This window comes from Siphateles boraxobius, unplaced genomic scaffold (assembly GCF_051911475.1).
Source record: "Siphateles boraxobius isolate OS27281-9 unplaced genomic scaffold, OSU_SipBor_1 16, whole genome shotgun sequence".
NCBI classification, from domain to species: Eukaryota; Metazoa; Chordata; class Actinopteri; order Cypriniformes; family Leuciscidae; genus Siphateles; species Siphateles boraxobius.
The window spans coordinates 9,138,343-9,163,566 of record NW_027508766.1 but is presented as its reverse complement, the minus strand read 5'-3'; the positions used below and the strand labels follow the sequence as shown (position 1 = coordinate 9,163,566).

General features: G+C 39.1%; 2 protein-coding genes across 12 annotated transcripts in view; both read left to right on the top strand.

The window, feature by feature from the left end:
* Positions 1-4,727, top strand: part of LOC143739209 (disabled homolog 2) — a 28,240-nt gene extending 23,513 nt beyond the window's left edge. For all 4 annotated transcript variants that reach the window (XM_077231523.1, XM_077231522.1, XM_077231520.1 and 1 more), the window contains exons 11-14: positions 538-685; positions 1,713-2,204; positions 2,845-2,924; positions 3,035-4,727. In XM_077231523.1, the coding sequence (XP_077087638.1) occupies positions 538-685; positions 1,713-2,204; positions 2,845-2,924; positions 3,035-3,103 (789 nt within the window). In that variant the 3' untranslated portion in view covers positions 3,104-4,727. The remainder of the gene's footprint in view (positions 1-537; positions 686-1,712; positions 2,205-2,844; positions 2,925-3,034) is intronic.
* Positions 4,728-17,410: 12,683 nt separating this feature from the next.
* The window catches only part of bdp1 (BDP1 general transcription factor IIIB subunit), a 38,340-nt gene continuing 30,526 nt past the window's right edge, over positions 17,411-25,224 (top strand). For 7 of the 8 annotated variants that reach the window (XM_077231510.1, XM_077231512.1, XM_077231511.1 and 4 more), the window contains exons 1-6: positions 17,411-17,569; positions 18,065-18,298; positions 18,793-19,297; positions 19,489-19,595; positions 19,777-19,833; positions 19,949-20,062. In XM_077231510.1, coding sequence (XP_077087625.1) covers positions 18,078-18,298; positions 18,793-19,297; positions 19,489-19,595; positions 19,777-19,833; positions 19,949-20,062 — 1,004 coding nt within the window. In that variant the 5' untranslated portion in view covers positions 17,411-17,569; positions 18,065-18,077. The remainder of the gene's footprint in view (positions 17,570-18,064; positions 18,299-18,792; positions 19,298-19,488; positions 19,596-19,776; positions 19,834-19,948; positions 20,063-25,224) is intronic. The other variant, XM_077231513.1, reaches the window with a different exon arrangement.

Genomic DNA, 25,224 nt, shown 5'->3' with positions numbered 1-25,224 from the left:
CTGAAATTTTCAGCATCATTACTCCAGTCTTCAGTGTCACATGATCCATCAGAAATCATCCTAATATGCTGATTTGCTGCTCAAGAAACATTTCTTATTAAGCAGCACAACTTTTTCAACATTAAAATAAAAATATTTTGTGGGAAATTGTTAAATTTTTTCCCTAGAATTCTTTGATGAATAGAAAGTTCTAAGAACAGCATTTATTTGAAATATAAATCTGTGTAACATTATAAATGTCTTTACTGACAATTTTGATCAATTTAATGTGTCCTTGCAGAATAAATAAATTTCTTTAAAAAGAAACTCAAATAAAAAAATTACAGACCCCACATTTTTAACGGTAGTGTGTATATATAAGATTTTCTAACGTTAATTTCTAGTGGTATAAATAATATTTCTTTACATAACAATTTTATTAAGCTTGTTTAAGCCTGTCCTGTTCTGTCCTGTTTTTTTTTTTTTTTTTTTTTTTTTTTACTTTTATTTAACCTGGTTGGAATCTGTCTTATGGTAATTTTGTATTCTCTTTTATAGTCCCCTTCAAATGAAACTCTTGAGATGGATCTATTTGTTTCACCAAATCAATCAGAATCACCACCTCCTCAACCCGAGAACTGCCCTCTCAACTCTGTCAGTCTGTTCAGCAGGAGCCCTTCCTCCACTGACACACTCACAGTTCTTGGTAAGACACTCGAGACAATAAATAAATAACTTGACATTTATGAGTTACCCCAAAAATTTTTTTTCAAAATGTCAGTGATTCTTATTCAAAAGTTTAAGTCTAGAATAAGTGTTCTTATATTTATATATTCCTGTAGCTCAAACAGTAGAGCACGGTGCTAGCAATGCCAAAGGTCATGGGTTTGATTCCCAGGGAATGCATGAACTGATAAAATGTGTATCTTGAATGCAGTCCAGGTCATTTGGCAAATGCAAATAAATTTTAAGGTTAATTAGTGTCAAGCAAACAATGGAACGACTGTCCTGTGGGTAGTGCAGTTCCAATCTCAAAACCTTTGTGATGTTACCTATACAGTATATTATAAATATAGATCTTATTGAATTACATTTAACCTACACTTCCTTTCAAAGATTTGGGTTGGTAAGACTGTTTTTGATGTTTTGAAAAAGTAAAAGAAAAAAAAGAAAAAAAACTAATATTTTAAAATATTATCACAATTTAAAATAACTGTTTTCTATAGGATTATATTTTAAAATGTAATTTATTTCTGTGATGACAAAGCAACATTTTTTGCAGCCATTACTCCAGTCTTCAGTGTCACATGATCCTTTCTTATTATTATCAATGTTGAAACCGTTATAATGCTTAGTATTTTTTGGAAACCGTAATGCTTTTATTAGGATTCTTTGATTCTTTTGAAGTTCAAAAGAACAGCATTTATTTGAAATAAAAATATTTATTAAAATTATAAATGTATTTACTGGCACAATTTAATGCATCTTTAAAGGTATTAAATTATTTCAAACATTTGAGGGATATTGTACAGTAGAATAATATTCACAAAAGGGGTGGCTGATATGGTGATTATTATTCTGTTTACCACAGTAATTACAAATTTAAATGTTAAAAATAGCTCTTTGTGTCAAAGAAGTGCATGGTCCGTTAGTTTTACTAAGAAGTAAAATTGAATAAGTGCAGCTTTTTAATATTTAACCTTCTTTGTATCAACTCTATAACTTCTCTTTAGAAGGGTTGTCTCTACAAGGTCCACCTGCAGTTTCCACTCCTGGAGCGGCTCGGTGGAATCAGCCCCTCTCGTCCATCTTCCCCAGTACCACCAGTGCCTCTCAGTCCTTCACACAAGTACCTGTTTTCTCCACTTCTCCTGGGCCTGCCTGGGGAACTACTCCTGGAGGTTTTGGAACCTCGACTGCAACCCAACAGCTTCCATCATGGACCAGCCCCTCAGTCTCCAATGGATCCTGGACCCATCATACAACCCTGGGGAACCCCTTTCAGACCAGCGTATTTCCACCCAGCCTTGTGGCCAATGGACCACAGAGCTCCAGCCCCCCTCCACTGGTTCCACCTCGGGCAGTAGCCACCAAAGAAGCTCCAAAGGTGGACAGTAATGCTTTTGTTGACCTGGATCCTCTAGGAGAAAAGGAGAAGAAAGATGTCAAGGAGATGTTTAAGGATTTCCAGATAGCTAAGCCACCAAATGTGCCAGCAAGGAAAGGTAAGCAGATATTGCTGTATTTGTAATTAAAATCACTCACCTGTTTTAGTGATTGTAACGGAAGCATTTATAAACATGTTATCAACTAAACACAGAGGTCTTCCAACAGTTTTCCAACAAAATAAAAGCTTGAAGATTTAATGTTTGAAAGTGAAAAAATAGGAAAATAAATATTAGTGCTGTGACTTGTATGTTAAAATACAATTATTATTCTAATCATCAAATACTATTTTTTTATTTTTCAGTGCAACTGCATTATTACAATAGTAATATACTTAAGACTTTATTTTTTTATAATTACGGTCAAAAATAATAATGTGAAAACAATATTATTATTATTATAATTATTATATGCAGATTGATTGAGTTCCTAAAAAACACTGTGAACATGATGTGGACTGTGACACTATTACAATTAAAAAGATGTAAATAGATATACTGTAAATAAGTACCTTTACTAAAAATAAAAAAACTCAGGTAAACAAAATATTTAATTTTTTCTATGTCATGTGACTATTTGCCAACAACCACAACATGTGAATGTGTTGTTAAATTATTAAAATATTAACTTTTAAATTTTACTTCAAGTAAATAGTAATTGGAAACATCTTGACATGACAAATAATTTTTGTCACTGCAGAGCCATTGAAGATTGGAGGTCAGAACCCATTCGACAACTCCTTTGGAAAAGATCTGTTTGGCACGTCTGTGTCTGCAACTGTATGTATATGTGCATCCTTATGAAATATGTTATCATGCAACAAACAGAGTTTTTTTTTTCCTGAGAACCTCATGAATATTTACATTTCTTTTCTTCTTTACCTTTACAGAGTGCTCCTCCCATAAAGGCAGTGGGCTTAGATCCTTTCAGAGACCCATTTGGAAACCCATTTGCATGATAGCCGGCCACCTTGATGACTCCATATGGTCCAAGTATGGATCAAACAAAAATCATTGAACAAGAAATTATGCAAAAACAATTCCATTCCAGATGCTTCTTATAGCTTTATAATGTTTTTGGTTTTGGCAACTATTTTTTACAGAGCACCGTTTTATGTAGCTTTCCCACTAAAGTGCATCCTGTTCAAGAGCAGGTCTCTTAGCTCTGATGTCACAGCCAAATTAAGTGTGTGCAACCCTCCTCCTTTCATAAACCAGAATTGGATCTGCATGGTGGTCGTGGGCAGCCTGAAAATAAACCATCATCATCTTGTGCTGGTATCCTGTTAAAACATGATTTTCAGTGCAGTTTGACAGTCTAAACAACATGGTTGAGTTGTAAGATTGGTTTTGTTTTGTGTACTAAAAGCACTCTAAAGCAATTTTGTCATTTTTGCACCAGTAAACAAGGCATTGATGTCTGTTGCAGTATTATTTTGACTTTATATGTTTACTTTTCCACATTTATCAAATTCTTTATAGGGCATGATTGGTCACTAATTTTGACAAAATGGCATATAAACTGAATAAGATTCCAGATTTTTTAAAAATCCATATATTCCAAAATCCATATATTACATGTCCAAACACAAACCAACATGATGGACATAGAGACAATGTATATAATATCTGTAGGGATGCTTTGATATGATAACTGTGCAATGAACATCTGCTGATCTGCTCTGTACTAATCACATGATACATACTGTACTGACCTGTTCATTATAAGAGAGCAACTGACTCTAATCAACCTGTATTTGAACTGAATCCCGTGCGATACGTTTTTTTCCATGAACTGTATCCAGTGCTGTTATTTGTGAGGTTGTGAGCTTGCTGCATTGACTAATATATACAGTATGTACTGTTATGAGGTTAAAAGTTCTCTGTTTTTGTTTTGATTTGACATTGTATTGAATGAGTAATCTTTAATTGTGACCACTGGCATGTTGTCAATGGTACTGCAACTATAAACACCTTCGAAAATAATATCTATATCCATAGTGTTGGAGGATGTTGCCTGTATGAATTTTAGGCGATACTTATTAAGCACATTGTTTTGCGTGAAACATGATCATCCAGAATGTTTCAGGTAATACTTGATATAAGTATATTGATGTGTCTGTCTGATTGATGACGTTTTACTACACTGCTCTTTATGTTTAATGTTTTACTTTTTGATAGATGAGCATATAATCGTTTTCCACCAGACAAATTAAGTGGGCAAACATATGAAATTGCAAGGCTTAACAGTGTAACGGATATGCATTCATCTCAGTCGATTAATGATTTAAAAAAAAAAAAAAGGAATGTGTTTACTTTACTGGATGTTGAAGCCTTGTCAGAATGAACTATGTGAAATATCTGTCTGTACATATATAAATATCTGCTCTGTTATGCACTATGCCATCTCTACCTTGGATGTTATAGAACTAAGGTGTTTAAAAAATGTAGTCTCGCTGCAATAAACTGGAATTTAGTTAGTGAGAATAGATTCAGAATTGTCCTATTTATCTTTTGCAAAGTTTGTATTCAAGTCTGAAAGACCAGTTAGGTCTACTTCACATTAAAGTGATGACTGACTGATTTGAGTCTCACATGTCTCATATATTTCATATATTAAAATTTGGAGAGTCTAATGATTTATATATTCTATGAATGGGATCCCCTTACAAAAAATAATTATTATTCAAGTTCATTTTATGAAGTATACTTAAGTGTATTTAATATATTGGTAACACTTTATTTCGATAGTCCACTTTAGACATTCTACTGACTATAAGTAACTTTGCAGCTACATGTCAACTAACTCTCAGTAGAGTATTAGTAGACTGTCTGCTTACTATCTGCTAACCCTTTATTTTGTTGGTCCCCCAACAGACATTCTACTGACTATAAGTAACTTAGCAACTACAAGTCAGCTTGTTCTCCTAACCCGAACCCTAACCTAACAGTCTACTGACAGTCTACCACACTCTACTAATACTGTAATGACAGTTAGCTGACATGTAGTTGAAAATTTACTTATAGTTAGTAGAATATCTAAAATGACTATCGAAATAAAGTGTAACCAATATATTATACCAAATATAGAAGTATTATCAAGTATATTTTAAGTGTACTTTATGTAGTAAGTATATCAATGTTCTAGTAGTATACTTGTAAGTGTACTATTTCAATACTGCTTTTGACTAAATTGGCCCACTTTTTAGTATAAGTATACATTTACGTGTACTATAAGTTGAACATAAGTAAACTTTAAGTGCACAACTAGTTTACAACTACGTTTCTTATTTGTACTGCATCTGTACTTACTACAAGTGAACATAAGTATTCTTATAGTTTATTATTTTAATACTTGCAGTTGCAGTCCATTTTTTCGTTTATGAAAGTACACCTTGAAGTATACTAATAGTAAACTACTAGTTTAGTAGTTTTATACTGCAAATATACTTATAAGCTTTCTTTAAGTGAACATAACATCATACTTATAGTTTACTGTTTATAAATTAGTTTTGCACTTTAAGTAGGCTATACTATGTTCCTATTTAAGAAATATTTTTTATACTTGAATCTTATATCTACGGAGCCCCCCTAGTCCCACTTTGTCAAAAAATAAAAATTATAACTATCTTGTGGCCTCAAGATAGTATCTCGTGGCCTCAAGATAGTATCGTTTTTTTTAATCATTTTTAGTCGCTTCCCCTTTCATGGGTTCGACATTTCATTCGGTAAAATTTAGCAGTTTTGAACTTATATTCTGTTTAATGTTTGATGATCACGTTGTTTACATTTGCATAAGCAATCTGCTATAACTTGTTTCTGCTTCTTATTCATCTATGTTTTGACCCAGAGATTCTGTACTAGAAAATGCGTAGTAGCGCCCCCCTATAACAGTGAAAACATGGATAGGCGGAAAATTCAAGTGGTACTTACTGCAGTCAAATGATGTCCAGCTCCTCCTCTATGGACGTCTAATGAGGTGTTTTTTAAGTCACTACATCAACATCTCTCATATTGGGAGTGGGGGAACGGATTCCGATAGCTGGTCTGTTTGCCGTCGGGATTCTGTTCCCCCCATGTTTCTTACACATCAAGGTTCTAATATGTATCAAATTGATGCCGGTTGAGCTCCATCCATACACAGAATAAAAAAACGTTAAACCACTGCATCAACACCTCTCATAATTGGAGTGGGGAAACGTATTCCGACAGCTGGTTTGTTTTCCGTCGGATTCTGTTCTGTCTTACACAAAGAGGTTCTAAATTGTATCAAACTTATGCTGGTTAAGCTCCATACACACAGAATGGAATAAACTGCGAGTGGGGGAACGGATTTCGACAGCTGGATTGGTTGCCGTCTGATTCTGTTCCCCCAATGTTTCTTACACATTAAGGTTCTAATATTTATCAGACTAATGGCAATTAAATGGCCCTGATAGCCAAGTGGTCAGAGCACTGACATTTAACACTGTATGACTTTGAGTGACCCGAGTTCAGGTCCATGGCTTCTGGTTTTTTTTTTTATTGTACCATAGTGTCCTATCATAATAAAAGGCAAAAGTTCCAAACATTATTTCTTTAAACTGATGCCAGTTAAGCTCCATCCACACACAAAAAAGAATCAGCCTTTTTTTAAGCCACCACATGAACAACTCTCATAATGGGAGTGGGGGAACGGATTACGACAGATGGTTTGTTCGCCGTTGGATTCTGTTCCCCCCATGTTTCATACACAAAGAGGTTATATGTATCAATCTGATGCTGGATAAGCTCCATCCATACGCAGAATAGAATAAACATCCATTAAGCCACTACATCAATACCTCTTATAATGGGAGTTGCGGAACGGATTTCGACCGCTGGATTGTTTGCCGTCAGATTCTGTTCCCCCCATGTTTCTTACACAGTGATGTACTAATATTTATTAGACTGATGTTGATTAATTGGCCCAGACAGCCAAGTGGATAGAGCACGTAAATTTAGCACTGAGAAACTTTGAGCAACCGAGTTTATGTCCCAGCTTGAGCTTCCTTTTTTCTATCCCATTCTGTCCTATCATAATAAAGGCAAAAACTCCAAAGAATAATTCTTTAAACTGATGCCAGTTAAGCTCAATCCACACAGACAATAGAATCAGCCTTTTTTTAAGCCACTACATAAACACCTCTGATAATGAGAATGGGGGAACTGATTTCGACAGCTGGTTTGTTTGCCGTCAGAAACTGTTCCGTCCATGTTTCTTACACAAAGAGGTTCTATGTATGAATCTGATGCTGGTAAAGCTCCATATATACACAGAATAGAATAAACATCAATTAAGCCACTACATCAACAACTCTCATAATGGGAGTGGGGGAACGAATTTCGTCAGCTGGATTGGTTGCCGTCGGATTCTGTTCCCGCCATGTTTCTTACAAAGTGAGGTACTAATATTTATCAGACCGATGTTGATTCATTGGCCCCATTTGCCAAGTGGTCAGAGCATTTACATTTAGCACTGTGCGACTTTGACCGACCTGAGATCAGGTCCCTGCTGGTTGATTTTGTATATCCCATACTGTCCTATCATAATAAAAGGCAAAAACTCCAAAGAATTATTCTTTAAACCAATGCCAGTTAAGATCTATCCACACACAAAATATAATCAGCTTTTTTTAAGTCACTAGTCAAGTCAAGTCACCTTTATTTATATAGCACTTTTTACGATACAGATTGTATCAAAGCAGCTTGACAGTGATAACATGAAAATAATACAAAAAAGTTTGTTTCTAGAAGAAAATTGTGGCATTGTCCACCTTAAGTAAGGCAGATCAATAATATTGTTGAATATTAAATGTCCCCAATTAAGCAAGCCAAAAGCCAAAGCAACAGTGGCAAGGAACCAAAACTTCATCAGGTGACAGAATAGAGAAAAAAAACCTTGGGAGATACCAGGCGGGGGGCCAGTTCTCCTCTGGCCAGTGAACGAACAATGTATGATTATGATTCAGGCAGCATTACAGGTGCTGATGGCTGTCGTGTCGATGAGGCCTTCACAGGGTTGATGAGGCTGGCACTTCAGGGATGCGTTGAGGATGGGTCCAGGCGCAGGCCCACCATCTGATCTGGATACAGTGACATCAGTAAACCTTGGAATAAACAGTAAGACTAACATTAGTGTAGATGCCATTCTTCTTATGATGTAACGAGTAAATCGGGTGTTATAGGAAGTGTCCCCGGTTCCGGCTAACCTAATCTATGCAGCCTTATAATCATTTAACGATTTAAATAATAGAAATGTATAATGTTCTAAATGAATGCCAGGTAAAAGGATGTGTTTTTAGTAGTGGTGGGCCGTTATCGGCGTTAACGTGCTGCGTTAACGTGAGACTTTTATCAGGCGATAAAAAAATATCGCCGTTAATCTATTCTCAAAGTTGGGTTGGGAGCTGGGTCTATACTACGCAAGCTATGATGACTTTCACCTTGATATTTTAGCGCGGATGTATACCTAGCCGAATTGTACTGTAGGGGGTAGGGATGGGAATTGAAAACCGGTTCCACTCGAGAACCGGTTCTAAGTTTTACGAAACATCGATATTGTATGCCCTCGACGTTAACGATTCCTCTTATCGTCGATGCTCCTGCTCCGGGTCCCAGCCATAATATACAGTTGTGCGAACTCACAACTTTCCCTTTTATCCCTTATTAAGCACCATAGCACGACACATCTGTGCGTCATTCATGATGTCAAAGCGATTTGAGCAGAGGAGGTAAACATGAAAAGACGATCTAAAGCTTGGCTTTATTTTACTAAACGAGACAAATTATGCTGTGTCCTGTTTGCAATAACAGGGTTTTTCCTGCATTGAATTTTTTTAGCGCCCGCCAAAGCGAATTTTTGTCCTGGCAAAGTCTTATTTGATCGGTGAGTAATGTAGATTAACTGCTGCACTTGTGACAGGGCACATGTTTAACTGAAAGAACGAGCAGAGAGAGAGAGAGAGAGAGAGAGAGAGAGAGAGAGAGAGAGAGAGAGAGAGAGAGAGAGAGAGAGAGAGAGAGAGAGAGAGAGAGAGAGAGAGAGAGAGAGAGAGAGAGAGAGAGAGAGAGAGAGAGAGAGACCCGGTCGCGCGCGCACTCTCTCACGGTTATTATTGCTGCACAATAATCACCACAAAGGCAGTGGATAAGACACATGCCTTTGGTGTGAGAGACCCGGGTTCGAATCCACTGTATTGAAGTGTCTTATCCACTGCGCCACCACCACCACCGCGTTCCCCCAGGGGAATGGTCCCTGCATCCCCAAATAGTCCAGTTACTGTGGTGCTTTTTCGGCAAAGCGGAAGTCGACCTGTTTCTGTCAAAAGACAACGCTCTCCAAAACTTTTCAAAGAACGAGGATGCACTGGCCCAAATCTGGCCCAGCCTCCCACTCCATGCTTTCCCTACGGTCTCTCGGTTACCACAGGTAATCAAGAGGATCAGGGAAACGCGCCACTCGGTGCTCCTTATAGCCCCGCGATGGGAGAACCAAATCTGGTTCCCGAAGCTGACGCGGCTGTCACACACAGCCCCTTGGCTGATTCCAGTGAGGAGAGATCTCCTCTCTCAAGCCTGCTGCTCAATCTGGCATCCCCATCCAGAGCGCTGGTCTCTGCACATATGGTTAATCAACGGATACCCGTTTTCTTGCCAGAAGGAGTGATGATCACGATTACACAATCCAGAGCTCCCTCTACGAGGCGGCTCTACGCGTCTAAATGGTCTGTGTTCTCCAAATGGTGTGCTGATAGAAATCTGGACCCACGGACATGTGGGGTATAGTGGTTGCTTAGTTTCCTTCAAGAGCTGTTGGACAGGGGCAGGTCCCCCTCCACGCTTAAAGTCTATATGGCGGCCGTTACAGCATTCGCTGAGTCGACGCGCGGCCGGTCAATAGGAAGGAACGAGCTTGTCATCCACTTCCTTAGAGGAGCCAGGAGGATGAATACCCCGCGACCCCCGTCGGTTCCCATGTGGGATCTTTCCTTGGTCCTAGAGGCCCTGAAAGTATTCCCATTTGAACCGCTGGACTCCGTGGACCTAAAGTACCTCTCGCTCAAAACCGTTTTTCTGATGGCTCTGTCATCAGTTAAACGTGTGGGGGATTTACACGCGCTGTCTGTTAGCGCTGCGTGTCTTGGGTTTGGACCAAATGACTCTAAAATCATCCTTAAACCAAGGCATGGGTATGTCCCTAAGGTGATGGGCACTCCCTTCAGAGTGCAGGTCATTTCTCTATCGGCTCTGCCAGCATCCGATAGTGAGAGCGATGTTAATCTCCTCTGCCCTGTCAGGGCTCTGAGGGCTGACATTACGTGCTCCGCCCCTGTCAGGCACTCGGAGCAGCTCTTTGTTTTGATTGGTGGACACACCGAAGGGTCTCGCCGCCTCGAAACAGAGCCTGTCCAGATGAATAGCGGAAGCTATTGCATCTGCTTATGTGTCTAAAGGTCTGCAATGCCCGTTGGGCGTCAGGGCTCATTCCACTAGAGGCATGGCCTCGTCGTGGGCTTGGTCCAGCGGGATTTCCATTCACGACATTTGTGATGCGGCAGACTGGGCCTCCCCGTCTACATTCGTTAGGTTTTATAACCTGGAAGTTCCCACCCTGCAGGCTAGACTTCTGTCAGTATGATGGTGTGTATGTTCTTCCCAGATCTGATCATGCGCAGACTACTCTCACGTGACCTTAGCTCTCCTGTTTGAGCTGCACTGTATGGTGAAGGTTTATACAGACCGGCAACGCAATACGCAATACGAGAGAACCTCTCATAAGAGAACGTACTCGGTTAAGTACGTAACCTCAGTTCTCTCTAGAAGAGGGAACGATTATTGCGTAACCTGACCGTGCTAGCGCCACAAGCGATTTTCGCTTCAGTCGATGAAAACTAGTGAGCTGCCTACCGAGCCTGACTTTTATACGCTAAACCACACCCCTTTTATCAGGCTGTGATGCGTAGAGGGCGCGGGCACCCTCATTGGGCGTGATGTCACGCACGAGGCTCAGTGGTAGGCTGCTGCAGTTGCCGCAGGGCAGCGAATGAGCACGCAAGATAGCCTGCTCTAGGTCTACTAGCTGCTGCACTTCGTTGACAATAAATGGAAAAATTAGGATCATTTTTTGGCTTCAATATCTCAAGAAAAGATGACTTTACCCGTAGCGTAAGCAATTTACGCAATACTCATTCCCTCTTCTAGAGAGAACCGAGGTTATCGTAACCTACGTTACCCTTTAAAGCGATATAATCTGTGAAAAATAGCTTTTGTTAGTCGCGAGCAGTTTGTGAGGTGGCTTTACTGTATGCACGCAGAGAAAAACATATCTGAGGGTGTGCATGTACTGAATAGTTTAAAATTGCTTGAATGTTTAAACAAATAATACTTAAAAAGAAAGTGAAACTGATAAACTTTAGTTACGATGCAATGCTGGCCCGATTGTGCAAGTGACAATTTCGTTATGTCCTGACTGCTAAACGCGAGAGTGTGATATCGACACTTGCCTTGTGCAACCCATTTTGAGAGCGAGAGACAGAAGACGCAGCAACGTTGAACACTCACGCGGTTTGTGAAATTGCGTCTCGGAGAAAGTTTTAAAATGATTGATTTGATTTTATAATCTGTGCGGATTCATTTAGGTTACTCATACAATCTACATGCTAAAGTGAATCAATGTTTGCGGGGGAATTTTCCGCGTTATAAGTGGTAGACCTGCGGGAATTATTAAAATACTATTGAAGTAGCTCCCTTTTTAGATTTAAATTTAGGTACCAAATGCTGCTCTCACGCTCAGACAGGTGTTGTTGTTGTGCGCGCTAGGGAACGTAAGTGCACCATAAGTCCATTGCGTCGCTATATCATTGATATCGCGATATGACACTTTTGATGTAAAAATATATACCGGTGTTATCATGGACGGTATAATATGGCACACCACTAACGACAACTATTTCCTTAAATCTTCTTTAAGCGCAATGGAGCAACTGTGTCTAAAGTGCTGGAAAAGAGAGTCAATAATTTCTGTTGCAACATTGAGTTCTTTTAAGCTATCTGGGATGCTGACGAGATGAAACTGATCATCAGGAAGTTTATTTATTAAGCAATCTTTAGTAATTGCATAACTGATCAAAAATTTATTGGAGTAAAAAGTACTTTACTTATTCAAAAATGTAGTCAAGTTTAGAGTGAAAGTTGCTAATATATTTGATACTCAGTAAAACTACAAAACTAGTAAAACAGTACAGTAACTAATTACATTTATTCAAATACTGTACACCACTGATCTGTATCTTATGTAACAATTTCACAAAGCTAAAGTCAGACCATTCTGTATTTGCTCTAAGTCTTGAAAAATTATGCAATCTAATTTAAATAAAAAACAACTGCTCATGCTACATGTGTGTAGCATCTTTGTTTGAATTGTGATTGTGGCGAACAGGACAGCCGAGGGACGTGAGAGAACGGCGCGAGGCCGGTGGTGCGATTGCTATGAGCAACACCTGTGAAGCACACCGGTCTCGCATCTCTCACGGAGGAGCGGAAGCATAAAGGAGGAGCGACGACGTTGATGATCGAGAGAGGAACAGGCCTGTATTTTAGTTGTGTTTTGTTTTTTTATTTTATTTTATTTCATTTAAGTTTATTTTCTGTAGCCAGCAGTCGTCCGCGAGGGGCTGCTGGTGGTATTTTGGTTTGTTTATTTTATTTTAAATAAAGTTTATTTGATTGTTTGCCGGTTCCCGCCTCCTTCTTCCCTGAACATTGCTACAGTGATTAACATGGTTGAAAGTGGTAGAGTCTAATTTGAAATGGCTACAGTTTTTTAAGGCCAGTTTGGACTGTTATAAAGCAAATTAACAACCAATAAATTTGCTTAAAGAAGAAGAAGAAGAATAGGAAGGAAACGGCTGCTGGTATCGGAATTTGCCAATTTATTTGTAACAAAATCGGAATCGGCCATGAAAAATCTGTAGATCTTGCCTTTCATCAAGGCCGAGCTCAAGGATCTTGGGCTTGAAAAGGTTGGTGACCAATGCTGTGAAGCAACACTTAGGTTACTGTATTTGCAATGAATTGGAAATTATGATATTTTACAAAAGTGCAATGAATTACAAGGCTTTAGAGAACAGTGCACTGTTGATTTATGAAGTTTTAATTACATTATTTTAAAATAGTTAGTTGTGAACTAAAGTAGGCATGAAACTCCAGGGCTGAAAATGAGTCCCACTCCGGCGCTGGGTGGAAGGATAGAGTTGTGGGCAGGGTTAGGGTGTGGTTGGATATTCTAGCTCCATCCATTAGGCCCAAATTACATTCGCTCATCCTTGCTGGACGTCTAACGAGCAGGAGCTAGACGTAAGCTCCACCCATTTGCTACGCCGAGTGCAGCCTCTCGGAACATATCACTTTTCTTTATCAATATTTTCAAACAATGTAACTTTATAAGTGTAATGAGTTAGCTCAAAGGGGAAACATTAGTAAATCAATCATAACTTTATGATTGATTATTAAATATATTTTGGTCAGTTAATTGGATTAACTTGATGTAGCTAAATTAATATTACAATCAATTAATCAGTTCGTCCAAACGGAGAGAGGGAGGGAGGGGGGGAGAGGGAGAGAGGGAGGGAGGGGGGAGAGAGAGAGAGAGAGAGAGAGAGAGAGAGAGAGAGAGAGAGAGAGAGAGAGAGAGAGAGAGAGAGAGAGAGAGAGAGAGAGAGAACAAAACTATAAACAATACTAATAAAACAATAAACAAGACAAATGTGGCTCCTAAAAGTGCCTTTTTTTCTATGAAACAAGACAAATTGTATCTCATGTTTAACCACTAGACTAGAGACATCAGAGCCAGCGGCAAAAATCAGAAGGAGTAGCCGAGGAAAAGCTGTTCAAGTCGGGGTTAATGAGCGCTGAACTCCCGGTGATCGCCTGGATCTCACAACTCCGAAATTACAGATACATTTTTCAAATAGGCGCAATCTTTATAAATAAACCACAGATTTTAGCTTTAAACAACTACATTCTCGCCTGAAACACTATTAAAATTACATTGCATAACACAATAACAGTAGTATTTTTATATTACGCAGGTTTTCTCCTCTGCTATTGACGCTTGATGGTTGGTGCGCGATGCATTCTGGGATACCTGGCTTTCTCAAGTCCGCACAAGTCACCTCTCGATGCATCCTCGGAAAAAGGGGCGGATCAAGAACACATCCGGGGATTTGAACTGAACTTTGCTAGATGTGAACTTTGAATTGCAACAGTACTTGGGCAGCGACTGATGACGTTTCACAAGTCCACAAGAACACAAGAGCAGACAAGAACGCACATTGAGAAACGGGCCTAGTGTGAAAGCACCCTAAGTGATCAAGGCGGCTTAGCACGTTCCAGTTCAGCCTATAAGCCTATTGCAAACATAGACAGTAAAAGAAATGGACACAGCGACCCCCTTGATTTCAACGGAGAAAACTGAAGCCTGATTAGTGCACTCACTTCCTGATGGCTGAGCGACTGCGCAGGCTCAAACTTAGCTTGACAACAGTCTAACAGTTGTAAATCTTCTAGTAGCTGTACCAAGACAAATCTGAATCACCTAATTCCTCAAAAACATTGTTGAAATATGTTGTCCTGTTACTTTTATGGACTCTTTATCTATGGGCTTCTCCCTTGACTTTATGCCTCCATGTCCCCCCGATTGCCTCATAGACAGTAAAAGATTGCCTGCAAGCTTTTCCTCTTGTCTATACGGTAATTTCTCTATTTTGCGACAAAAAAGTTGCATGGCAATCGTTAGCCTATTTTTACAAAAACGGCTTCTACGGAGCCATAACGTAAGATACAAAGTAATGGAGCCTTTTATACATTGTCGTGTTTCTTTAGAAATAAATAATGGACAAATGAAGTCTTTGGACGCCTCAGATGTAAAGTTGCTCGCTGTCAAAGTGACGCCAAAATGAATGGGAATCAATGGAATGCTAACAGCAGGTGATGGTCTGCTACAATGGCGGCCCCCGTGAGGCTTCAGTTTCCGGCTGATGGATTAACCCCATGATTGCAAAGGTTCCGCCCGTAGTGGACACTCATGAAACCTAGGCAATGACGTACATCCGAGTGAACGAGACGGAGGGAAGTTAGCGAGTGAAGGGCATGACAATTTTGTACTGGAACGCAGCCCCGGACACATTTCTAACCGGCATGCATCTCGCGGTGATCACCGGTGATCGGTTCTGCGCAGATTTTGCTCATCTCAAACAAGCCTACTGTCCGGCTTGCCCGTGCTTTTTTCACTCCTCTTCTCACTGCAGCAGCCTACTTTCACAAACATTTCAGGTGAGGCAAGGCGCATCTCAAACAAGCCTTATGTCAATTGCGTGAGTCCGTGAGAGTTGGCAGCCCAGTCTGTCACATCTGCATTAAAGAAAAAAATATTGATAAACACGTATTTGGAATGGAATTACTTTGGGTGTCTTGTTCATTATATTTATTTTCATATAAAAGCAACAGAACTTAAATTACGTCCAGTTTATTAGCAACACGAATGCACGTGCACGAGCGTGAATACAGCGATTTCTGTCTTTGATCTCACACTGCGAGAAGAGAGTACTGTCCGTCTTGCCTGCACTTTTTTCACTCCTGTCACTGCAGCCGCCTACTAGCGACTATATTTCAGGCGAGGCGAGGCGCATCTCAGACAAGCCTATATCATGACAGAATATGTTAATCAATGACTAGAAGATATATCCTAGTTAACTCCACATCGGCTACATAAATTCATCAACTAACCATTCAGAAATGTATGGAAGCTTGTTTCCATCCCTAAATAAATAAATAAATAAATAATAATTGCGACTTTTTATCTCACAATTCTGACTTTTTTTCTCACAATTGCGAGTTTACAGATCACAATTCTGACTTTATATATCACAATTGCGTGTTATAAAGTCAGAATTGCGTGAAATAAAGTCACAATTGCGTGTTATAAAGTCAGAATTCCGAGATATAAAGTCAGAATTGCGTGATATAAAGTCGCAATTGCGTGTTATAAAGTCAGAATAGTTACCGTATAAAGTCCAATTCTATGGGGGAAAAAAAAACTTTTTTCCTCTCAGAATAGTTTATATCTCACAATTCTGACTTTATAACACGCAATTGTGACTTTATATCTAGCAAATCTGACTTTATAACACGCAATTGCGACTTTATATCACCCAATTCTGACTTTATATCTCGCAATTCTGACTTTATAACACGCAATTGCGACTTTATATCACGCAATTGCGACTTTATATCACGCAATTCTGACGTTATAACACGCAATTGCGACTTTATTTCACGCAATTCTGACTTTATATCTCGCAATTCTGAGAAATAAAGTCAGAATTCTGAGATAAAAAGTCGCAATTACCTTTTTTATTTTACATTCTGTGGTAGAAACAAGCTTCCATAGAAATGTCCTGTTGCATTCTACATGTTGTCACTTCTTCTCTCCCAGTCTCTCCCATAGACTGTAAAAAAAATAGGTCTTTGTCTGACTCCACTTTGAACAAAAAAAGGCTAAAAGTTTTTTGAAATTCTCAGTGGGTGTCTGTGTGAGGTAATCGGAGCTACTCTTGAAGCTCCACCCTCAGTGCCGGGAGCAGCAGCTCATATGCATTTAAAGGGACACACAAAAACGGCGCCGATATTTGCTCACCCTGAAAAAGTGAGGCTACTCTAAAAAATATCTGTGGGGTATTTTGACCTAAAACTTCACATACACACTCTGGGGACATCAGAGACTTAGTTTACATAATGTGAAAAAGGCATTTAAGGACCCCTTTAATATTCAATAGTAAATAGCACTACCATGATTAACAAGCACACTTTGGTATATAGCAGCTCATTTGAATTTCATACAAACTGAGGAAGTAGTAAGAGTAATGATATGCTATTCCAAAATGCTGGTAAGATTATCTCTTGAGGAAATGTTAAGTAGCTAACATCATAAGAGTAAGGCAGAAACACCGTAACATGCTTCAGAGACGTTACAGCATTTACAGCAAAAACGGGTTTACATTATTTTTAGTTTATTGTTTTAATTTCATAGCCCTACACGTGCTCAATGACATGCCTTCAGTCAGAGTGTTGCTCTCCACGTGTGTACTATCAGTCACAGCTGACTTTCTAAAGCTGCTGGATAATGTAGTTTTTAGCGAGAGTATCGAGGCGAAGAGAGTAATGGTAAAACTACAAAGACCCACAATGCCTTTCGCTGAATGAGAGTCGAGTGGCGTGGAGGTGGCCAGACCGGCCGGTGCGCAAGGAAAGTACTGCAGGGGAACTATGCGACCGGCAGAAACGACATTTTACCATTTTAACCGCGGCAATCACATTGACAGGTTTACACTGTGATTTGAAAGGAAGTAAGGCGTGTTGCTTTTCTGTTGTCATTACACATTTACCGTGTTATCGCTGGTAATTCAGCTTCTAAATGTCTGTCAGCAGGCAATGGGAAATTATTGTGGACACCACACTGAGGCATGCGGGAATCTGAGGCGTCCGTCGAGTATAATGTGGCCAATCTAAGATTTATAGTTATAACAATTCAGAGTTGCCCTTTTTATATTTTCAATCTCAACCACTGTTGGTATTCATAATTTATTCAGTGAGCAAAATATAAGACCACGGTTTAGAAATACATGAATTAGGCAGTATTGAACAATATACAATTCACAACTTTGCTAGCAGCCACGCTAGAGATGGCCATCATCATGAGATCAGTCAGTCTTTACCACATGATACGGTTTTAATATATCATGTAGGGTTTGTCCTGATGCAACTTGAACTTAGTCACGTGACATCTTTATATGGACGTGTATGTGACATTCAACCGTATACATGACTTGATCTTACCACAGTGATCTGGCGAGGATGCGAAGAGCAAGAATTAGTATTAAGCCTAATGTCAGGCCAGGGGGTCGAGGTGTGGCTCCAGGGGCAGAGGACAAGAGTTCCCAAAAGTCCACAGCTGTTGACGACACCCACCAAACACCCTCACCTCCACAGTCTCAGCTGGACGTGAGAGAGTCTGCTGTGGCGACTGGAGATGGAAATGTTCCCGGCTCTCCCTCAGAGAAAGCATCACTTAACACGTAAGCAGCATACCCCTGAGAGCATCCAGATAATTTACAAAAATATGTATTTTTTTCTCCTTCGAAACAATTTTAGGAAGTTTGGTAATAAAAAAAATATTTAAAAATATAGGCAACATATGTTGGGGTGAATTTGCACAATCTTCTACCTGCAAACGGTGTATGCATTAAAGTGAACATATGATAACTACCATTCAAAAGTAACAATGTTTTTTTGTTACTTTTGTTATGTAGTGATGTAAACTACTGTTATGTAGTGAATATTTAGAAAAGTCTTTTATTTAATTGATTAAAGCAGACAACAACAGACAACTATCAGCCAAGCACAAGAATGTAAATCTGTGGAAGAGGTTTTTTTTTTTTGTCTTATTTATGAATTAACATGACTGCCTAAACTACACTGAAAGGTAGTTACATTGCAGCTCTGCTTGAGTCTTATTTGATCAAACCTGAGATTCAAAAGCTTCTCAATTTTTTTTTTTTGTCATTGACAGTAATGATGGAGCACCATCTAGTGCCAACACACCTGCAACTACAGCACTTCAGAGGAGGAGTAGATTATCTGCCACACCAAACCTGGCCAGACCCAAAGTCCGCTCTGCTCCTCCTTCATCTACTGGAAAGACTGCTTCCCTTCTATCAGGGCCATCCAAGACATCATCCCCTGTCCAGGCAGCCTTTCCTCAGCCCCCCGTCTCAGTTGCTATCAGCAGAGACGATTCTCAAAACTCCTCATTCTCCATTGCCACTACAGAAGCCAACTGTCCACCGTCTCAACAAGAACCCCACAAAACCCCTAAAAAAATACCCAACGAAGATTTTGGGCCCAAAGAAGGAGCCACTCCAACTTCATGCACACTCTCACCGTATGTGAAGCTGTCACGTGTTGATGGACCAGACTCTCCCCTCAGGAACAAAACGTCCTCAGACAAGCAGCGGGTCTTGAGAGCCCTCAAATTGAAAGAACTGATGAAGCTGGAGAAAAGGAAAGAAAGAACGGTAAAGTCAATATTAAATCAATGATACACATTTGGACTGGAGAAATGCCCCATTTATGCTTTTCACAACAGTTAGAAAATAAGAAATCCATCAAAAACAAACAAAAACTCTTTAACAAATTTCTATGAAGCAAGTACAAATGAAAATATGAATTTCTTATATGCAAACTTGTTTTTTTTGGCAACTCGAAGGAGAAGAAGAGTAGACGGCATAAGCATGAGCATTGTATTGAGCTGGATCGTGACAAAATGTCCTTAGCTGACTTCATTTATTACCTGCCAGAGTCAAATCCTATGACGTAAGTTTACCCTAAGATAATACATAATTTTGCTTGCTTTCTGCTTGTGTGCTATGTATGATCAGGATAACTTGGATATTATAATGCTAAAAGGTGTGGGTATGGTGGATATTTTTATTATTTTATGTGTTTACATCTCAAATTCCATGTGTCATTGGTTGTCTCTTCATTACATGAACAGCTCCTCCCTTTCCACAGAGGAGACACAAGCACAGACCATTGCTCCATCATCTCCCATGTAAGTGAAATGAAACCTGTATTGTTTTTCTTTCGGCGATATTTACTAAATTTTTTAATTTGCATTTTGTCTTGATTAATGTCTTTCAAGTTAATGTCAGTGTTTTGTGTCTCAGTGTGCAGAAAAATATAGCAGAAGCAGATGAGGACAATGATGATGCTGATGACGATATGCTGGTTCCCAAAGTCAGGGTGGCAGAAGATGGCTCACTGATTTTAGATGAAGAAAGGTATGGTGGTCTGAAAGAATCACTAAAATCCAGTCCCTAATAAGTGAAACTGGTAACCCTTTATTTTAGTGTCTTTGTTACACATTACATGTACTTACTATAGTAATAACAGTAAATGATACATAACCACATGCAACTAACCCTAAACCAAGTCCTGACCCTTATCCGTAAATACAAGTTGTTAATTGATATTTCTTGGTAATAAAATGTACACTGTAATTAAGACACCTTAAATTAAAGTGTAACCAGGAAACCTTTCACAACAGCATTCGTTTTGAATTGATTGATGTTGGTTTGTAGCCTGGGTTTCCCCACACTGCCTTACCGCAGCGCGATTCAATTCACGCTGAAAGGCAGTCTGGATACCATGGCCAGATTTTTCGCCTCATTTAGGGAACCAATCACAGAACGGGGAGGGAGCAGCTAGACGATGACGACATCTATGCGACACACGGAAACAGTTCGTTTATATCGATTTAACATGGCTGAAGACGCGAAGCTACTCTTTGATGCAGCCTTAGAACAATGTCTAAGTAGTTTAGAATGCAAGTTCATTGTTTACAAAAAAGATCTTTCCCATCGTCTTCTTCCTTGTCCAATTTATGTCGCTCTACATACGTCATCTGGTATAATCGAAACGATTGGCTATGAGCTACGTACAGGCATATTTGATAGACATTCTTAGCACCCAATAAACTGCGACGGACATTCTGAAACCACGCCTCAAATACGAGAAATTGCGCATGTGGTTCCCAGACCCAATTCTCAACGAGATTGGGTCTGGCGTTAGCCAGGCTAGTTGGTTTGTTTGTTGAAAGTGGAATTGCCTACTTTCAATTCCCCTACTGCTTCTCAGATGTACAGTCCAGCCAATCCTTATTAATAGGGCTGGGACGATACACCTATCTCCCGATTCCATACTATCACGATACTTGGGTGCTGATACGATATGTATTGATTTTATTTATTTTTTTCCTTAAAGGGAGTATGTGCAGTTTTTTAGGTATTTTATAATCTAAAATCAATATTTTTATTCATAAATATGTCCTCAATGGTGTACAAATACCTCTGCCAATTATCTGACTTATCCTCGTAAATGAAGAATTTATTATCTTTATATACATGTGACGGGTCGGTCCACCGAGGCTTCTATGTCATTTCGCCATCTTGAAAAACTACAATAGCAGAGAGGGTCAAAAAGTACTAGGCCAACGCGTTTCCACAACGCGTTTTCGTTCAGAGCCAGTGTGACGTAACTGAAAGCAGCAGAAACGGAGGAGCAGAGCAGTGAGAGGCGTCACTGCCCCGGCAAGTTTAAAAGGCTGCATTGCACATTATTTTTAATGGCGGACCATACATATGCCGAGCCACAGGAGAAGAAATCCTCATCGCCAAAAAAGTCCAAAATTTAACGTAAAAGGAAACGTGACCGGAGATTACAAAAAACAAGAGTCAATGTCGGGATAGCTTTTTCGAGGTGGAAAGAGCTAATGCAGGAGAAAGATTTCAAAAGAGACGCTGAAGTTGCCTGCTTTCTCCTCGACAGGTAGGCTAAGTCAATATTACAGTCTATATTAATCATTTTTTTCATTGCTTGGTTGCGTACTTTATTGTATAGACAGTATAACATTTATTGTTAAAAGTTAAACAAGCTCTTTGATAAATAGCAGCTATTGAGTAAAATTGAGAAGGCGCTAAAAACAAGGTTTGTAAGTTTACTCTTTGTAACCTAGAAATTCGATAAGAATATATTTTAATAGAGCATATGATTGTTCTTGCATTGTTTGTCATAGCTTTTTGGTACATAACAGCTACCGTAGATGCAACACGCATTTGAAAAAGCGAGGCACAATTCGTTTGAATGCTAAATACAATTTCACCGCTAGCTGAGAGAAATTCCTACACAGTCCCTTTAAGAAATTGTGATTCTACAAGTATTGCTATTCTATATTGCAATGTTTTTTTAACACTAGACCATTGGGAAAAGTTAAATTATACTCTTATACAGACTGTACATGATGTATAATACATATTCAGTCATATTTACAAAAACAAATCATCACATCTTTCTTACTTCTATTTCAGAAGCATTATAAAATACTACAACCCCAAATCAGAAAAATTTGAGACATTTTGTAAAATGCAATAAAATCAAGATTCTGTGTTTTGTTAATTCTAGTTAAACTTTTTTTAACTGTCAAAAGTACAAAGAAAAGTTTTCCAATGTTTTCACTAACCAAGGTAATTGCATTTTTTAAATATGAACAAATTTTGATTTTGATGGCTGCAACACACCCCAAAAAAGTTGGGACAGAGACATTTTTACCACTGTGTCACTTCACCTTTCCTTTTAATTACACTTTTTAATCATTTGGGAGTTGAGGATACTAATTGTTGGAGTTTTGCTAGTGGAATATTTGCCCAATCTTGTCTGATACGAGACAGCCGCTCAACAGTCTGTGGTCATCGTTGCCTGATTCTCCTTTTCATGATGGGTCATACATTTTCCATAAGAGACATATCTGGACTGCAGTAAACAGGCAGAGTGTCGAGAAACCACTCAGTTTTAGCACGTGCAGAATGAGGCCTGGCATTGTCTTGCTTCCCAGGAAAGATGCCATCTTGATGGCAGTTTATGTCTCTGTACAATCCAAATACATGCCTCCATGTCAATGGTACCTTCACAATAATGCAAGTTACCCATACCATTTGCAATGATGCACCTCAATACCAGGACAGATGTTTGCTTTTGCACCTGTCGCTTGTGAAAGTCTGGTTGGTCCCTTTCGTCTTTGGGACTGAAAACTCGCTCGGTGTCAATTTTCTCCCAAAAACAAGCTAAAACATGGACTCATCTGACCACAGCAGACATTTCCTCTGTCTTCTAGACCATCTGAGATGAGCTCAGGCCGAGAGAACTTGCCGGCATCTCCACATAGAACTGATGTAAAGCTTTCTCCTTGCGTAACAGAGATTCAAGTGGCATTTCTTAATGCAGAGTCAGACTGTGTTCAGTGAAAACGGTTTCCAAATTACTCCTGAGCACATGTGTCTGTATTTAACGGATTAGTATAATGGTATCTTGTGCAATGCCATCTGAGGGCTCAATGGTCACGCACATTCAACAGAGGTCTCCTGCCTTACCCAACACAGACTGAGATTTCTCTGGATTCCCTGAATCTTGTGACAATATTATGTATGGAAGATTCAATTCAATTCAATTCAAATTTATTTGTATAGCGCTTTTCACAATACACATTGTCTCAAAGCAGCTTTACAGAAAGTGCATTTCGGAAATGTAAATAGAAAAATACAGTTAGTTAATCATGTATTAATTTATGGCATAACATATCGCCGGCTTTGAGTCGTCTCTTCACAGGCGTCGAGTCGTCTCTTCACAGGCGTTGGGGCATCTGAAGTCTCCGTGAGAGGCTGGATACAAACTGGAGCTGACGGACGCTATTTACCTCGGGACTAGCGTCCCGAGATAACAGCAGAAAGGCAGATGGGAAATAATTAGCATAGCTGATGTTCATAATGTTAATGCATTCGAACTGATTCAGCAGTAGTATTAAAGGTTAAGCATTAAGTGAATGCTTGGTTAAAGAGATGCGTCTTTAATCTAGTTTTAAACTGGGACAGTGAGTCTGAGTCTCGAACAATATCAGGAAGGCTATTCCAGAGTTTAGGAGCTAAATGCGAGAACGCCCTCCCTCCTTTAGTGGACTTAGATATCCTAGGAATGACCAGAAGCCTCGAATTTAGTGATCTTAAAGAGCGCGATGGATTGTATGGCGATAGAAGGTCTGTTAAATACACAGGAGCTAAACCATTTAGGGCTTTATAGGTCAGTAGGAATACTTTGTAATTGATACGGAACTTAATAGGTAACCAGTGTAGAGATGATAAAATAGGTGTTATATGATCATATTTTCTTGATCTAGTAAGAACTCTAGCGGCTGCATTTTGCACTAACTGTAGCTTGTTTATTGAGGATGCAGGACAACCAGCTAATAAAGCATTACAGTAATCTAGTCTCGATGTCATGAATGCATGAACTAGCTTTTCTGCATCAGAAACAGATAGCATGTTACGTAGCTTAGCAATGTTTCTAAGGTGGAAAAAGGCTGTTCTTGTAATATATGAAATATGATTTTCGAAAGTCAAGTTGCGGTCTAGTATAACACCCAGGTCTTTTACTGTAGTGGATAAAGTAACAGGACATCCTTCTAAATTAAAGTTGTATTGTAAGGGATTTTGTGGGTAGTTTTTTGGACCAATAAGTAGTACCTCCGTTTTATCTGAATTTAATAGCAGGAAATCACACGTCATCCAGCATTTTATATCATTTAGACACTCTGTCAATTTAGATAAGTTAGTATTTTCATCTGGTCGTGATGAGATATATAATTGAGTGTCATCCGCATAACAGTGGAAATTAATTCCATGTTTTCTTATAATATTACCAAGTGGCAGCATATATATTGAGAATAGCAGAGGGCCTAACACTGATCCTTGCGGCACTCCATAGTCTACTGGCGTTATCTTTGATTTTTCCCCATTTAAACAGACAAAATGGTAACGGTCTGATAAGTACGATCTAAACCAGCTTAATGCCTGTCCCTGAACACCAGTGTAGTTTTGTAGTCGATCCAAGAGTATTTTATGATCGATAGTGTCGAACGCAGCGCTAAGATCGAGTAGAACTAGTATTGAGATACAGCCTTGGTCAGAAGCTAAAAGTAAATCATTTGTAATTTTAACTAGCGCAGTTTCTGTGCTATGATGCGGTCTGAATCCCGACTGGAATTTTTCATAGATATAATTTTCTTGCAAGAAAGAGCACAATTGAGCGGACACAACTTTTTCTAGTATTTTAGACATAAATGGAAGATTTGAGATGCGTCTGTAATTTGCTAAGTTATTTGGATCTAATTGCGGTTTCTTAATGAGAGGTTGTATTACTGCCAGCTTGAATATTCTTGGAACATGACCTAAAGATAAAGATGAGTTAATAATATTGAGAAGAGGCTCTTCCACTACAGGTAACACTTCTTTCAGTAGTTTAGTGGGTATTGGATCTAATAAACATGTTGTTGGTTTAGATGCCATTATAAGTTTATTTAGCTCTTCCTGTCCTATAGTTGTAAAGCGGTGTAGTT